Genomic DNA, 18,288 nt, shown 5'->3' on the forward strand with positions numbered 1-18,288 from the left:
GGCTAGGTCTCAGCATGGGAGAAGCTGTTTGCAGGACCAACTCACCTGCCCCACCCAGAGCCATCCTGCTGCAGAAGTGAGGTTCTTAATTAACAGAGCCAGTGACCAGCACAGACCACATGTCAGGACTGGATGGGAATTTTCACTCTTTGACCTCTACCTAGGTGACTTTGGGCAAGTCATCTATCCTTTTTACTACGCCTCTGTGTCCTCATCCATGAAACGAGGACAACAGTATTTTCTAACTGTTTTGGTTGTTGTAAGGATTAAATGACAGAAAACATGTAAAATCTAGTACATTACCTTGAGCATAATCAGTACTCAATGAGTGGTCACTTAAAAAGAATAATAAAACACACTAGGCAGACATAGAGGGAAAAGACTGAGGAGTCAGATTTGGTATCATCCCTCAGAAACAGATAAAATGCATTATTACTAAAACCAAGCACTTTTGAGATTTGATACAAATAGTCTAGCATCTGATGGGCCACAGAATGTAGTTATGTTATGTGCTTCAAGTTCTTTTCCAAGAATAGGAAACTACATTTTTTTGTTTAAAACTACTCTAAACTCCTTCTAATTTTCATTTAAACACACTGTCTTCAGCAAAACTAATTCTAAAGTCCAATACCAGTGTGTATAAGTTATATAAAAACTCTTACCAAATTAGAGATAAAGTGAGTTTCTGAGTATACCCAGGTATGTGTGGTGAGAAAAACAAGCAGAGACAGAATTGTCTCATTATGGACCTAGCACCACAGATATTAAATTAATAATGAAAATATCATGAGATTTTTCTAGCACATTTGGTAATGCTCTGATGATTAGAGCTGATAGAAACAATGTTTTTCAGTTATAAAGGTTCTGTGTGTGTGTACATCATTCTGTTTGTGAACCCTTTTCTGTGTTAAATACTTGGAAATTATTTGAAATACTTGAAATACTGCTGGCAAAAGGATCAAGGGGATAGGATTAGGGATGGTTATTTTTCTCTCTCTTTTATTCTTCCTCTTAATTTTTTTTTCTCTATTAAGGTTACTGCTCTCATACTGATTAATATTAAGTACAATTTAAAAAGAAATGACCCAGCCACTTGGTGTCAGTATACCATGAAGAATATAGTCCAGTATGGATGGCTTCATTTCAGTCCTGTGCTTAAACATTTTGTCATTGGCTGATTTCTTCTCTGACAATCTTATTTATAAATTGTCTCACTTCAGATATTTGATTCCTTGTGAAATTACCCTCTGATAATTATTTTAAATGTCATTTTAAATGACTTTAATCTAATTTAAATGAATGCATCTGGTTGATTTGCAACTCTGATAACAAAAAGGCCCTAAAGGATGATTGTGTTTATTCTATTAGGGCTAATAAAGCCCTAGTTAGATATAAACATTATTTTTATGTGATACAAATTAATAACTGAAGTTTCATTGCTAAATAACTACCTGTAGTTTATATAGCAGAATTAAATTAACCTGCATTAAAAACCAACAGCAGCACATATTACTTTTAAATAAAAATGCTACTTTTAAAATAACGTAAGTGAAAACAAAAATAATCTAGCAACATATGCTACAAACCCGTGATCTTGCCAAATTGAAAATTGTGTTACATTTTAATGTAATATTTTTAGTCTTAAAATTTCAAAATAATGTAGATGCAGAGTCCTACTTGGGCTCCCTGGGAATGAACATAGCCTACAAAATACTAATTTTGATGAATAAATCTGGCTGGTGACCACTGGGGCATAACCTTTCTCCCTCGGAGTCTGATGGAACCACATACTTGGGAACAAAAGAGACTTAGTGAAGCACTGAGAAACCAGAAAGAATTTCTGATTTGTTACAATTCACTGTTGCAACATTTTCCTCTTGCTATAGAGAAGACAGAATAAAAACACAGAAAAGTACTTTTGGCTCTTCTGATGTTTTCACCTTCTAGAATTCACTACCCATTGTTCTTAGAAAACTACTGAGCCTGTACCTGCACCCAGATTGACCTTTTTCAAAAATTTCCAAAGACCATAGGAACCTTTTTATTGAAACTCCATGATATTTTTTCTCAAAGAGAGTTGTCTGGGCCACATAGCTTGTTATACAAGCCTGTGATATCACGGTGGCAGTTAAGCCTGCCTCAAGTTGTGATTTCTCCCAGGCCCCACAAGTAATTCCTCAAAAGGAAGAATTTGAACACTGAAATCAGAATAATTGAATACATAGGGCTTGAGGCACCCTTGGGAATCCAGGGCTTAGAACCATTTTCAGGAATGTCTTCTGTCAGTTAGCAGAATAGTGTCCTTGAAGTCACCTCTGGCAGCTTTTAATTGTCAGGAGAAAGGAGCCGGGTAAGAAAGCTCCAGGACTGCTTTGAGTCCAGACTGAAAGCAGGTTAGCTGCCAAGGCTGTTCACCACACCCTGGTCAGAAACGCTCATTAGCCGTGACCTGACAGTCTTTATGACTAGACAGGGCTGGCCAGGATCTTTGCCAGTGGGAAAGGAGCAGAGGAAAGTCATTAATAGCATTCCACCCCTGTGTTATAACCTCAAAGTGTCTGCTAATCAAAAATGAGCTTCTTATATGGAGCCAAGATAGTGTTCACCAACAGCATCTCAAAGATTGTGCAAAGGCAAGAGTGACACATCTTGGAGGCTCTTAAGGAAACTTAAAATTTATTGCATCATCTTTGGAAGGAATCAAGGAGAGACCAGTTATTGTGTTTTTTGTTTTTGTCAGTGAATTAAATAAAGCTCCTTGGTATTTTTTGCCTAGAAGCCTCACGAAATTAGAGGATGTACCTTGAGGTTTTATAAACTCAAGTTAGTTTTCATTGTCCTTTCAGTGTTTAGGATTTGACCAATTAAATTAAAAGGAGGGAAAAAGACACACATACTGAAAAGCCTTTGTTTTTATTCCACTTACAAGCCTATTAAAGTTTACTTTAATCATCTCCAAACAAGTGAAAATGGGAATTCAGGAATTGAATAACCTGAATGCAAATGTAAGAAGTTCACTCTGTTTTCTTTTTGTTTAAGTCCCCCAGGTCACACTGAAATCATTCCAACATGATACTCAGAATTCTGGGCTTCTAATTGGTTCCATCTTTAAAGGACACATTACCGCTGGTAAGAAAATACTACTTAGGTTTTTTGAGTAGTCTTTACCAATCATTCATTTGAACCCTTCAACTGAAAAATCATGTGCCAGGCATAAATTTCTTGAGAATAAGATATGCCATGAGCTTTCTGTATGGAAATTATCAATAAAGATCCAGGTAAAACTGAATTTAAGCAACGGTTTAGGTGGACTTTGCCAGCTTCTGCTATGGGTTGGATACATTTTCATTTCAATGGGTGCTGCGGCTCAAGACCCCAAAACTCCTAAAAAAAAACAACAACAACGTAATTTGAATGTCTACCATGTGGTAGTTGGTTGTATACATTTGTTCAGTTTTCAAAACAACCAGGTAAGATAAGTGTTATGTATCTATTTTATAGATGGGAAAACTGGAGCTCAGAGAGGCTGAGGAACTTGTCCAGGTTCACACTCAGTGACAGATCAAAATTCAAATCCTGTTTTTCAAATCCTGAAGCCTGTACTCTTTCTTTTGTACAAACTAGCTCCTGTTTTGTTAGTGTGATTCAATATTTTCCATTGATGAGCTTACCTAAATGTTTTAGGCGTTAAAAAATTATGACATCAGGTATGTGTAATGGACAAATATAACTCTAAATAGAAATTTCAAATTAAAAAACTTTAGGCATAACTATTTCATCACTGACCACTGGTAGACCACTTATCTCCCTGCATAGAAATCTGGCAGGAATAAGGGCACCTGGGTGGCTCAGTTAAGCCTCTGACTTTGGCTCAGGTCATGATCTCATAGTTTGTGAGTTTGAGCCCTGTGTCGGACTCTGTGCTGACAGCTCAGACCCTGGAGCCTGTTTTGGATTCTGTGTCTCCCTTCCTTTCTGCCCCTCCCCTGCTCACTCTGTCTCTCAACAAATGAATAAATATTTTTTAAAAATTAAAAAAAAAACGAAATCTGGCAGGTATAGTACCAGAATTTTTGCAGGTTACATTGACAGTCTTTGGACTTCCATTCATTTGTTTCACAAATATTCATTAAGTAACTACTGTGTGCCAGGCACTGTACTGGATGGGAAATCAGCAGTGAAAAAAATGAACAAAGCCCCTGTCTTCATGGAGCTTCCATTTTAGACAGTTGAGGAGAAAAACAAAGAGGAAAACAACAAGAAAAGAGTCAGGTGGCAGTTAAGTATTATAAAGAAACATGAAGCAAGGTGAGGCCACTCTGAATTTAAACATGCAAATCAATGAGCCAAGTGTTTTGGCTCAGTACATATCCTTAATTACAGATGCCTCCCCAGGCCTGCCCCTTGATATTTCTGTGGGAACTGGGGAGGTCAGGAGCTCATGGCAGCCCTATTAAGATAGGTGTTATAGTCTCTATTTTCCAGAAGAAGAAATTTGAGTTTCAGCAGGCTCATAATTATGCCCTGAGGTTACAGGGCTGGTAAGGGCAGAGCCCAATTTGAACCCAGGTATCTCCAGTTGTCTCTTGATCACTCTGCTCTATCCTTAGACCCCTATGCCTGGCTGCCTGGCCCCATGTTATTAGGGGATTCTCTAGTCTTTCCCAGGCACTAACCCCCAAGGGTATGTGGCACCCACTACCTCCCATTAGTTGTGTGAAATCTTCAGCAATAGAATTCTAGTCCTAGGAAAACATTAATTCCGTATCCCCCTAGAACTTTGGAGCAAGCTAAGCTACACTGGCCCAACCCCTGAACACCAGTTGGTTTAAGGACAGGGGCCAGATAGCCTGGAGACCCCTAAGTGTATGGCAGGTGCAGCTGGAAAATAACGAGGGCAGGGCCAGTGAAGTGTCTGCCACATGGTAAGTATCTGATAAATATTTGCCAAATGGAGTGAGGAAGTGGGGAAGGAGAGTGGAAAGGAGGCCAAAAACCCATCATCACTCAGAACAAACTCCACTGTGGCAGACAAGTCTCAATTATAGTCCGTATTTGAAAATTGAAAATAGGATTTTTTTTCATGTACTAGGGAGAAAATGTGACGAGCCTAGTAGGTAACATGTGTTGAATATATCATAATTATTTAAGGATTTTGGGTGATTAATTAAGCTTCAAAATGTAAGGAAAGCATTGCTTTTAAAATAAAATATGAGTGCAAGATATATATCAATTTGCATTTCTTATATATTGTTTTAGGTTGTTTCTGTTTCTCAGCAGAAAAAACTCATGAACAATAAATTTTGAAGAATGGTGACAAGTTGTACATTAACTTCTTTCTTGCTCAAAATTTTAAAAAGAAAACCCAAAAAACCTCAGCTGTGATTGTAGCTACCTTTAGACTCTGTTACCAGCAACTGGGAATTCTTACTTGTGTCAGACAAAACAAATGAGATTCATCATTAAACCCTTTTATATAAAATATGCATGCACAAGCTCAGAAAAGTGTCTAATGCTGACCACAATTGCCAGAGATGCACTTCTAGAAACCCATTGGTACCAGATACATGCAGCCCAATTTTCTCAAATAAAAGATGTTGTGCAGTTTGGAAGGGCTGTCACTGTACACACAGCCTAAGGGAAAGGTTAATTTTGTTCTCCCCTTCCTTTTTTTCCTTTGAGATCAATGACTTTTGCTTGGCACAGAGAGAACAATGATTCAGACATCCCATGGACACTAATGCTTAGCTAAAATTATTTTTCTCTCCTTTCAGACAACAGGCAACAAGACATTGGATTTTTATTGGGAATGATCTTCTTTGCTGTCATGTTGTCGATTCTTTCTTTGATTGGGATATTTAACAGATCTCTCCGAACTGGGTATGTTTTCGTAGAATTTCTGTTTTCTAATTTATACCAAACCTAGTCAATTCAGTTATTTACTAGGAAAACCCATCAACATTTTTAATCAGAGAAAGACAAAAATCATTTTATTTTTGATGCAGTGTTTGACGATTACTGACCCATGCCAAACTCTTTACACATGTCATTGGTTTAATCCTCACAATGACCCTGCTGGAAACCAGATCATTTCCTTTAGGCTTCCAGAGGTTACGTGGTCAGCCCAAGGTCACTGAGCACTAACCCAGGAGCCCAGAACCGGCTGATAGCACAAGTCATGTTTTCTCCTTCACTACACAGCCTGCTCCCAGTGCCCCCAAGTTTATCTACAGTGCCTGGATTCTTTCTTTCTTTTTTTTTTTTTCAAATGTTTATTTTGAGAGAAAGAGAGAGAGGGAGAGAGAGAGAGGGAGAGCATGAGTGGGGGAGGAGCAGAGAGAGAGGGAGAGAGAGAGAGTCCCCAGCACGCCCTGCCCTGCCAGTGCAGAGCCCAACACAGGGTTCAATCCCAGACACCGTGAGACCATGACCTGAGACTTAACCAAGAGTCAGACACTCAACTGGCTGAGCCACCTAGGCACCCCTGCTTTGCCATATTTAACGTGCGTACAGTTTTACTTCCATGGTGGCTCTCCCACTTACCTTGAATCTAGTGTGAGTGTTTCAAAATGTTCTGCCTCATTAGAGAAAAGCAGAGCAATAGAGAGAGGAGGAAAATCTGAAAAGACATTGAAGCAGCTTCCCACTTAACTTTCTAAAGTAAGAGATGGAAATCTGCATCAGGAAGTTTAATCTTTATTATGCATTTCCCTCCCATTCCAGTTGATTTCCTCATCTCCTATGTGATTGCCTGAATCAATCCTAAAGTAAAATGCTTCTTCTAATGTGTGATATTTGTTTCCTAGAATTAAAAGAAGAATCTTATTGCTAATACCAAAGTGGCTTCATGAAGATATTCCTAATATAGAAAACAGTAGTATCGTAAAAATGCTACAGGTAACCAAACACCATCAAATAAAAAGTGGCAGCTAAGACCAAAAGAGCAATCCAACAATTAGAGTAGAATTTCTGTTCAAATAAATAAATGTGTGTACATTTTAGCATAATTGTATAAACACAGGTCAAAACAGAATTATACATATTTCAAATTATACTTAAGAGATAAGGGAATAAAGTTAAGGGAAGGAAAGAGAGAAGGAAGAAAGAAACAATGCTATTCAAAAGAGAAAAGTAAAGAGGAAGCTTGTGGGCCAAGTGTCAGTCACGTGATGGCCAAAAGCTGATGGCTGACTTCAGCGACAGGAGGAGTGCAGAAAATCTCAATAAAATGAGGCTTAAAGACACAAAGGGGCTTCTGTTTTACATGAACCTGGAGAAGCAGGTGAGATCTGCTTTACTGCTGAAGCTCAATGGATTTGAGAAAATAAATGTGAGAGGAAAATAAATATGATGGTCTCCCAGGGGTGAGGCCAAGTTTCTATCTCAAAAAGAATAGAAGGGTGTGCTGGGAAGACCCTGAGGTAATAGGGGACTATGCTAATTATGGAGGAACTGCTGATTCTGGAGAAGGGGAAATGTTCTGCTATATGTGCTCCTTCTATTTTTTGGCATCCCAGTTTCATCATTAAGGGGCTCCAAACCCAGTAAATGGGACAGACACATCATCCAAGCACGGCCTTGCAGTGATATAGTACAGTGACAGAAATGAAACCAAACATGACAGGGGTATAGAGGAAGCATACGAAAGATGAGAAGGAGTCACTTAGGAGAAACAGAAAACATTCAAAATAGAGAGGGCAGCATGAGCAAAAGCACAGAGGTGAGAAGCACATGTTTCAATGAAGTGTTGCTTTATTGAAAGGCTTGATGTGAGGAGTGGGTGGTGTACTGCAGGAATGGTGAGTAGGATCAGATCATAGAACTCAGACTTCATTCTGTTGACAAGGATGTTCAAACTTGTTTAAAAAATTTAATTTTAGCTTAGAAACCTTTTGTTCAAAAGATGTGAGGAAAACAAGAATTTATAAAACAAATAAAAGTGGCTTTGTTTGGAGCTCTGATGAGCCCTTTAATCAACTCCTTAGCCAACCCCAGAGATGTCCCTAAGATAGTAGTTCTCAGCCTTGGTGGCATATTGGAATCTTGATGTCTGGGCCACATTCCAAGATCTCTTGGGGAGGGAGGGCATGGGGAGACCCAGGCATCAGTATTGTTGAAAGCTTCCACAGTGATTCCACTATGCATCTGAGGTTGAGAACACTGTTAGGGATTGAAAACTGCTAAAGACAATGAGGAGTCACTAAGAGCTTTTCCATTGGAATAGACAAGGTCCTAGGAGAGAGGCAGAGGAGGGTCAGAGAATAAGCATCATGTGGTGTGAGCAAAGTGTCAAGAAGCAAGGAACCATGGGGCTGACTACTTTTTAGAGGATATATAACATAAAAAGTGAAATGAGTCCATGGAATTTGATGAGAGGGAGGTCACTGGTGAGTTGAGAAGTGATTAGTAAGTGAGGAAGTGGAGGCTGAGAATGAAGACATTCTTCTAAAGGGAAGTAGAGAAAGGGGCTATGCTGACATAAGGTCAGCTCTCACATCTAGTACAATGAATGAACAACAGTAGCTTCAGAGGGGCATGAATCAGAAGTGTGTTTATACTAAATTAGTTAGGCTTAACAGGGACTACTACAGAGAAAGAGGGAATATTGATCCAACAAGACTATAAAGAAGAGGGGAGGGGATGTTCTAAAGGGATGAGGTGAAAAGGTTCACTTTGGGCTGAAGGAGGGATTCCTGTCTCTGTATACTTGAAGGAGAGAAAGGGTTTGCATGTGGCTGAGTTTGAAGACTATAGTGTTACCTGCTAATAGTGAAGGGGTGATCTAGAACGACTAAACCCACACATATAATGAAGTACATAGGTAACAAGTCACTGAAGGACAAGCATATATCCACCAAACTACAGACAATAAACACTATAATCTTAATATTCTTTCCACCTGGTAGTTCTATCTTGTTCCCCCACTAATTATTATCCTAGGGAATTAGGGATTTTCTGTGACTCAGAGAACTGTCCTTGACCTTGTTGTGGTCAGATCCTCTTCTTCCTTTATCGTCCTCACTCTGGAATGGTCTTCCACATTGTTGCTCCTGTGTGTCCTTTACTGTGGTCTGACTCCCACCCATTTCGCTCAGTTGCCAGCCTGAAGTGCAGAAAATGCCTCCTTCTTTGGAACACAGCTACCTTGTATTCTTCATTTCTTATAGCATGTCTAGTTTCTTTGACTTCATCTGACTTTTGACTACGTGTTTGCCCTTTCCAACCCAAACCTGGTAAGCTCCCTAAGGAGGTTGAGCCTGAAGAAAATTTGAATGACACTTCATGCTGCTTTGTTCAAGGTCTTCCTTTTTGCCAAACTTCCTGCCCATTCTGGGCTCCCGGTATTAGAAGCAAACCTTCAGATGAAGTTTTGTTTTCTGCCAACAGACTAAAAGGTGGTATTTTGGTCAGCTCAGACTACTATAACAGAATAACTACTATAACAGAATAGACTGGGTGGCTTAAACAACAAACATTTATTTCTTGCAGTCCTGGAGGCTGGTTAAGTCCAAGATTAGGATACTAGCAGGTTGAATTCCTGGTGAGATCTCCCTTACAGATGGCCAGCATCTTGCTGTATCCTCTCATGGCAGAAGGAGAGATCACAGTCTCATGTATCTTCTTATAACGGCACTAATTATATTCACGAGAGTTCCACCCTCATGACCTAATTACCCGCCAAAGGTCTCACCTCTTAATATCATCACACTGGAGATTAGGGCTTCAACATATGAATTTTGGAGGGACACAAACATTTCAGCCCATAGCAACTGCCTATAATTTTATAATTTTATAACTGGCTATAATTTGTTGGATGGGAGTTATTTGCCTTGGGAAGTCAGCCATCAGCTGCAAGGCCTCAAGTCATTTTCTTACCCAGAAGAGTCATTAGGCTTTTATATCAATAAAAACCTTCTTCCCTGATCCACCTGTTCATGTCTGAATTGTATAGCTTTATACAATTATACCCCTTTATAACCCCAGCACAAAATATTTATTACTACTTTATTCAAAAATCAGAAACAAAACAGGATTCTTCTACCTTCCTTTCTTTTATTTAAGCAATGAGATATTTTCTTGTAGTAAGGCTCCATGATATTAAGAAATATTCCAACACATTAAACTTCCAAACTTTAAAAGGCACTGAAATAATATGCAAGTTAATATGCAAGACAAATCATTCTCTTTAAAAATTTTAAGCCAAGACATGTGCTTAAAACAGCTTATCTCTATTATTCCTTTCCTTCAGTCTCCTCATCGGAGAATTTAATAAAGATCTGGAATTGAGCAGGATAACAAAAGGAGGAAATTGTATGGGAAGAGAAACAATATCAGAAGAGGGAGGGGAAAAGCAAAGCCAAGGGAAAGCAGAATTCCAGTTCTTCTTTAATTACCCAGTTAGCCCCTTTAAATGTCTTTTGTAAAATTAAACAAAAAAATCTTTCTTCCTAGGAAAAAAGTGAATTTACAGATAATAATTCCAGCGAACAGGTCCTATATGTTGATCCAGTGGTTACAGAGATAGAAATCTTTCTCCCAGAAGAACACAAACCCACAGACTATAAGATGGAAAAGAATACAGAATCCCTAGAGACCAGAGACGGCCTGCAAAAGTCACTACTCACCAACACTACAGTTGTATATATTCCTGGCCTCAGCCCTGGGTATAAACCCCAGATTTCAACTTTTCTCACTGGGGGAAACCATCTCAGCAAAAATGATGAAACAGCTTCCTCAACTCTCAAACCACCAGCTGATTCCATAGACCTGGGGAAAAATGCCATGTTTAAAAAATATCCTAATTTTGCTTTCCCTGTCTCAAGTATGAATTCGCTAAGCAACACACTATTTCTTGAAGAATTAAGCCTTATTCTGAATCAAGGAGAATGCAGTCCTCTGGACATGCAAAACTCAGTAGAGGGAGAAACTACCATGCTTTTGGAAAATGTTTCACCCAATGAAACTCTTCCAGAACAGACTCTGTTGCCTGATGAATTCGTCTCCTGTTTGGGGATCATGAATGAGGAGTTGCCATCCATTAACTCTTATTTTCCACAAAATATTTTGGAAAACCACTTCAATACAATTTCACTCTTGGAAAAGTAGAGCTGCATAGTCAAAGTTAATATGGGAAAGCTGTCTTGCAATCTAAAGTTGGATCTCCTCTTCAATATAAATTTAATTCTGCCCTATTTTTCAAAATTAGAGAATTAAGATCCAAAGATGGAACATACTTCATACTCACAAAAGAAGCACCAATATTAGGTACACCTTCAAAAAGTATCAACTAAATCCTTTTTATTTTCCTCATTGCAAGGCACAGAACGGATCTCTCCATTACAAGAAAGTTAAATAGTAGAAGATATGTGGCAGTGAAATAAATGTTGAAAATACTTCTTAAAAATTGAGATGTCAATGTTTGTTTGCAAGGGAGAAGAAAGTTTAATTTTCATTTTATGGCTTAAAATTTTCTTGAGTAGACAAAAACATAGTCCCCAACAACAAGATAGAAAGAAGAATAGAAACAGAGAAGAAATTAATTAGCATGTTTGTTGTATTGTTTCTACTACTTTCCATTCAGGTAGTAGGGATTTGATCTTTCCTTATTTTGATTTTGGACTAATCAGGTTATAAAACAATGAAGTGAGGACATCATGAAACTGCTGTCTTCATTCAAGTTAAGAGTGATGCATTATTGTCCTGTGGTGTAGTTGGTATATTAATTACACTCTGATACAACTGAAATAGCAGATGCAATATCAGCAAGGTGTAATTATTTCTTTTCTGATCAACTATGCATTAGATGATGTTGAAATTTGGGGATTCAGAGAAAACGGTCAAGAAAGAATTCTGAAACATCTTTGGTGCAAAAAGGTGGTTTTATTAAAGCACAGGGACAGGACCCATGGGCAGAAAGAGCTGCACTGCAGTTGTGACGGGTGACTGATTGTATACCTTCAAGTTGGGAGGGGGTTAGGGATAGGGTAAGTCTCTAAGGAATTTTGGAAGCAAGGTTTCCAGGACCTTGAGGGAGCTAGCTCTTGTTGGGAAAAGGTCATTTATTACTGTCTAGTAAAATCTCGGTCATGAGACCCTTCAGATGTATATTAGTGGGCCATATGCCCGGAGGATGACTGCTAACGTATATGTAGGGGGGGTGGACATAAAGGAAGTTTCCAAAGGAATTTCTGTATGTTTGAAGTAAACTCATAGGATCCTGGAAGTCGGGATAATGTTAAGCTAAGATTGCCTTTTGGCCTTAGCAAAATATTAACATCTAGGCTGTTGAGTTCCTAGAGGAAGGTCACTCTGCCTATCTCAAGGACTTGTCAATGGGCTGTAAGTTTTAAGAAAACTATTTTCTTTGCCTTTGTTCCCCACATAATTAGATATATGTCAGAAAAATATTGTTAAAACAGATATTTGTCCAAATCTGGGATGGCAATATTTGCCAAACATGCCATCGTCCCATATCCATATCTCCTGTAGACATCCTAACTGAGCACCACACACCTTTCTGCTAAGCCCTAAGGTGACCTCAGAATCCTCTCAACACAGTGCTTCTGATGGCTACACTCAATAAGGTATGGGACTAGAGATGAACTTTATCTGACAACCAGGTCAATACTGAAAGACAGGTGATCTTAAAATATGAGATGTGTGTTTTAGCTGAGAGATGGTACTCAGCAGACTTCTCTATTCTGATTAATTTTTATGGTCCAGGGAAAAAATTTTCTAATGAGCAGAATACTTTGAAAATAGGGTAGATTACCCACTGAATTTCTCTTTTCTAATCAGTTTCAACAGTAATAATTTATTATTCAGATTAGTTTATTACAACAAATTGAGAAGTTAATGAAAAAAGGACCTACTGTGTGTTTAGCACATGGACAACCTATTTCATTTTCTTTTAGCTTTTTTTCTTTTCAAAATAAAAAACAAACAAACAAACCTAAAAGCAGTTTTATTGTCGTTATGTGCCCCCATGAGGAAGATGACCACATACCCTGGTTTATTCTGATTTATGGTCTGCTGCCCCAGTGCTAATTATGACCAGTGTACCCTTTCACTCTTAGAAGCATCCCATTTGGATGATAAATCATATGGCCATTCTATCTATGAAAACTATTTAATATCCAGCATATAAGCAATTTGTCACGATTCACTTCTTTTTTTGTATTGACAATCTTTCTTATTTTATTTAGTATCATTTATTAAAGCCATTTTGCTCCAAAATGGAACATTACTATTCACACTGTAAAAAACCTATCCCTTGCTATGAATTTTTCTGTTTATCCTAAAGTATGTATATATTTGTTGTACTTTACATATTCTGAAAGGAGCATGTTTTAAACCACTAATGAAATGCTAATATTAAATTTCTTGACTTGTAACTGACCATATGCCTTTCCTTTATTCTTCTTTGAAGGGAGAATATAATGAAGAAAAAAGGCAGGTAGTATTTGGGATAGAGATAACAAAAGACTGAGACAAATCCCTGATGTTTATCGATATGATAAAGACATCTATTAACATATGATGAGTATTTTCATAGTGTATTTCAGTATAATTGTAATTGGTCACACATCAAAAAATCTTTTGTCAAGCTGAAAGGATTGCAGCACTATTTGATCTGTGTATGCTTCCATTTCAGTGAGTGTCTCCTTTAGAACTTCTTGTCCCCTGGAGTGTGAAGGAGGCTGTTTTCTCTTTCCAGGGTATCTTTTTCACACCCACATCACTATTCAGCACAGAGAAGATACTTCTAGTTCCATCTTTGCCTTTAGTCATTGTTGGTCCCAACAGACTAAAAACTGAGGCTATACCTATGATGGAGGCAATGTGCCTGCCACTGCCCCAACTCAAGGAAAATTTTAATGGTTTTATCATAATGCAACCTTGGTAAGTGAGCAAGGGTTTTCTTCCAATGGTGCTTTTATTCAACAAGTGTTTACTAAAGTATCGAATGCCCCTACAATGTGCAGGGCACTTTGACCAATACAGACGTTAACAAAACAAGCCAAGTCCCTGCATCCTTGGGACTTATAGTCTAGGGGGAAAAAACCAGACAATATATGCCCTTTGAGGATCTTACATTTTTTGGGAAGAGGATAACAGTAGGGCTGGAGTCTTGGTCTCTTGTACAAGTTGCCCCTAACCCAAAGCCCCACCACCTCCCCTTTCTTAGCCAGAATCTTCTGTAGATTTTTGGGGGCAAGTGTATCTTTTTATCTTTCCATCTAGCCCTTGGGCTTATTATCAACTTTCTTTCTCTGAGTCTACAATGTTTGTTAATTTGTTGCTTCCTAAATGGAGACGCCATGCTTATTAGTATGGGTGAAGGAGGAGGAAGAAGAGAGAAAGAGGCAGAAAAAAGTCCCTCAAGATACCATTGGAAGGGAAGAAGGGGAGAGAAATACAAAATAAAGCAGATTAATCCTCAGTGATGCTGAAGCAAGATGGAACACCAGTTCCAGACAATACTAAAGCTGATTAAGGGACATCCAATTTCCCCTGCTCTAGTATCCTCCTCACACCCTACCTCCCTTTTCTTTTCTATTTCTTTTAATATTTATTTATATTTGAGAGAGAGAGAGGGAGGGAGGGAGAGAGAGAGAGAGAGAGAGAGAGAGAGAGAGAGAGAGAATGAGAATGACCAGGGGAGAGGCAGAGCAAGAGAGGGAGACACTGAATCTAAAGCAGGCTCCAGGCTCCAAGCTGTCAGCACAGAGCCTAACTCGGGGCTCAAATCCACGAGCTGTAAGAGCATGACCTGAGGTGAAACTGGACACTTAACTGATTGAACCACCCAGGTGTCCTACCTACCTCCCTTTTCTTATACAGAAACAATAAAGGCGGGGGGGAGGGGGTACAGATGAAGTACAATTTGGGGGTGTTTTCTTGGTTTATGTGTGTTTTATCATTTTTTTTAAATTAGGAATTTGTCTTTACCAGAGTTAGATATAAAATTGATGATATAAAAAGGCTTATGAGTTTTAGCATGTGATTCTCATATAGTGTGGGTTGCTGTTTGCCCTCCTGGTTCCATCAGAGGGTTTTCCCACCTTTTTTTCTTTTCTTATATTTCAAGCCATCCTCCCTTTGACACAGAGGCAGCACATGACTTTGGCATAGAGCAGAGGTTTTCAAAAATACATTTTAGCAACTGATCCCCTTTCTCCAGATGAAATCTGTTACAGAAGCCCAAAATATAAAATAGGTGAAAGCAAATCTGCTAAAACAGAAGATGAAGATCATTCCTGCACCCCCTGCCCCCGACTCTCTTCTGCAGCTGCCTATGCATGTGGGATGAAAATCTGAGGCGACATTGTCTCTTCCAGACCTGGCGACCGGGTCCTAGCCCTCCTTGAGAAGCTTGTATCTTGGGGTTGTGCCAAACCCTCCAACTCCGGCCACATGACTGCCAACCCTGGTGAAGGGAACCAGAACTCCCTCAAACCTCCCTACTTCCTCAACAGCTGCAGTAAAAAGGAGCTCTCTCTCAGAGATTCTAATAGAGGCAGTACCATATGTAATATTAACTTGGTTCTTTCCAATTACTTCATCATAAATGTTTGGGTTTTGTTCAAGTGTATGCTTTTTTTGTGATCACTAAGAATAAAATATTGTGTTGTGACATAATGAGATTTTATAAACCCAAAGATTGTCAAATTGTGTTGTGGTTTACCTCTTTACAAAGTAATTACACCAACGACAGGAGGTGATGTTTTAATGTGTAATGTTATCCACTTGGTAGACACTATTGATTTAAAATAAAAGAAGTGATTAAAAACAATTTATGAATTTCTCTTGGGTAAAAGCATGAAACCAATATAAAATAATTGGATTCTGATTGTGTACCACGTTCTTAGAAGATACAGATAAAGCAATATTACAAGAAACTCCAACAAAGGTTTGATAGAATGTTATTATGTCTCTTTCCCACTGCTAAAATTAACACCACTAAATCCCAATTAATGTTTCATGTTAAAACTCCTTAGGCATTTTGCTAATTTCACTTTTCAACTTAATTTAGGATAAATTCTCTACATTATATCCAGAATTTCCATCAATTTTGTAAAGACACATTTCCCTTATGCTTATGTGCAGGAAAACAACTTATTATCAAATTCTCATAAGTAGCATTTAGCAACAAATTAAGAACTTATTCTTAAGTGGTCTATTTTTGTTTGGGGTGATAAAAGGATTCTAGCCTAGCTTCATGAAAAGAAAAAAAAACTATACTACACAAATATTAGAAACATAGTTCTTTCCTGTGATCATTGGTTAAAAATTCAAGCAAAATAAAATGCTGTTTCTAACTATAAAGGCATACCTAAAATTAGTGACTCTGTCAGAGGACAGGAAGGAAATCATAGTCAAACACTGGAGCCCAAGTGTGAGATACGGAAGTCAATGAACCTGACTGCTTTCTTTCTGTTCATATCCTGCTTGAGAACATTATTACAAGTGAGAGAGAAAGAATACAACAGTGACATTTTTAAAGTTAATTTTTAAGCTACACAGTAACTCATGAAAAAACACGTTAAAAAATCTAATACCAATGTAAACGCAATGAAAAGTGACAGTATCTCTTCACACCCCTGCTTCCCGTGACCCAACCCCTTCATCTAAAGTAGTAACTCTCAATAAGTTAATGTTTTTCTTTCCCTTTTTTTTTTAACCTAAATGGTTAACATATGGTATTGCTCTGTGACTTGCTATTTTCACTCAGTAATGTATGTTGGAAATCTTCATGGGGTGTTATATATAGCTTTATCTTATTCTTTTCAGCAGTTGAATAGTATTCCATAGAATAAGTGTGTTTTAATATATTTTCCTATTCTGCTAATGGAGATTTATATTGTTTCCAGTTTTTTGTTTTGTTTTGTTTTTACTATTAAACCCATTCATGTAATACATCTTTTTGTGTAGATCTTTACACACACATGAGAATTTGTGGGGAGGGATAGATATACAGACACCTAAATGGACGCAGCAAGAATGGGAATTTGAGATACACCAGAGGAGAAAGAGCAGGGAATGTCGGTAGGTGTGTGGAGTAACAAGGTGGTAAGGAAACAGCACTAGAGAAGCTGCAAAGCGTGCATTGCTAGGTAGTGCAGGACCAGTCTTGTCCACCTAGCAAGCAGCACCGACCCTGAATTCCTATCCTGCTTCTACTTTTGTTTCAATGTTCAGGACTTCCTAGTAAACATGCAAAATTTGATATTCACTGGATACTGAATGATGTGATATTTATCCTAAACGTCTTCTTAAATGAAGTTCGGCACTCATTTTACTTTGGTATTCAATGTAGAAGGTTTATTTTGTCTTGGTTGCCGAAACTGAAAATCACTTGTATTTCATTAAATGAGGAGATTAGGATTTTAAGAAGCTGCCAGCTGCCATGTATTTGCAGGTTCATTTTTCCTATTTTAGTATTCATTGCACATTCCATTCAATGTGCTACTTTGGAGATTGCATTTGATTGAATAGAGGCAGCCTATGCAAAACCCTGTGAGGGACAGGAGGGTAAAGCCCACAGCAATGCACAGAAGCAATTGTAATCCAAAAAAAAAAAAAAAGACAAACCAAGAAGTGCTTTGGAAACACATTATATGATAGATTCAACCTATCTTCATCACTTCAATGAAATGTTCGTTTTTTAAAGCCCTCTTTAAAACTCTTGCGGGTTTTTTTTTCCATGCTGGTTTTTGTTTTGTTTTGTTTTGTTTTACTAAGTAGTGGAAATCTTCATTTAGCAAAAAAATTGCAAAAAAAGCACAGAGAACAACAAATATAACTGCTGTTGCAAATAGGTGGACTGAGCTCTCTTATCTTCCCTTTAAGAGCTCGGGTTAAGGTCAAACAATCAAGGTTTTTGAATTTCAAATCTATCACATGCCAACTGTGTGACCTTGGGCAATCACTGGAGTTTTAGGTGTTCTCGCCCCTCCTATTTTCTAGGACAGAGATACTGACCTTGGTGTACCTTGCTAAAAAAGACTTGATGAGTTGACCCTCTCTGCTTCCTGCAACACTTTCTTTCCTCCAAGAACACCACAAGCCCACGACCTCTTTCTCTGACCATTCACTGTCAGCCTCCTCTCCTGGTTTCCCCTAATGTCTCTGTCACATAAATGTTGGACAGCTCAGGCCTTAGTTTCTCCTTTTGTGATCTCATCAATTCTTGCAGCTTTAATTACTATCTACAGGTCATGAAAACACGGACTCCATGAAACTCCATGAAAACATGAAACTCCAGACTCATTCAAATGTCTATCT

The 18,288-nt window shown here is 38.3% G+C and overlaps 1 protein-coding gene across 1 annotated transcript in view; it reads left to right on the plus strand.

The window, feature by feature from the left end:
- IL23R (interleukin 23 receptor) overlaps positions 1–11,435 on the plus strand; it is a 57,176-nt gene extending 45,741 nt beyond the window's left edge. The window contains exons 8-11 of the mRNA XM_007089823.3: positions 3,040–3,129; positions 5,775–5,880; positions 6,807–6,897; positions 10,453–11,435. Coding sequence (XP_007089885.1) covers positions 3,040–3,129; positions 5,775–5,880; positions 6,807–6,897; positions 10,453–11,106 — 941 coding nt within the window. The 3' untranslated portion in view covers positions 11,107–11,435. The remainder of the gene's footprint in view (positions 1–3,039; positions 3,130–5,774; positions 5,881–6,806; positions 6,898–10,452) is intronic.
- Positions 11,436–18,288: the final 6,853 nt, after the last annotated feature.

Source organism: Panthera tigris, chromosome C1, assembly GCF_018350195.1.
Source record: "Panthera tigris isolate Pti1 chromosome C1, P.tigris_Pti1_mat1.1, whole genome shotgun sequence".
Lineage (NCBI taxonomy): Eukaryota > Metazoa > Chordata > Mammalia > Carnivora > Felidae > Panthera > Panthera tigris.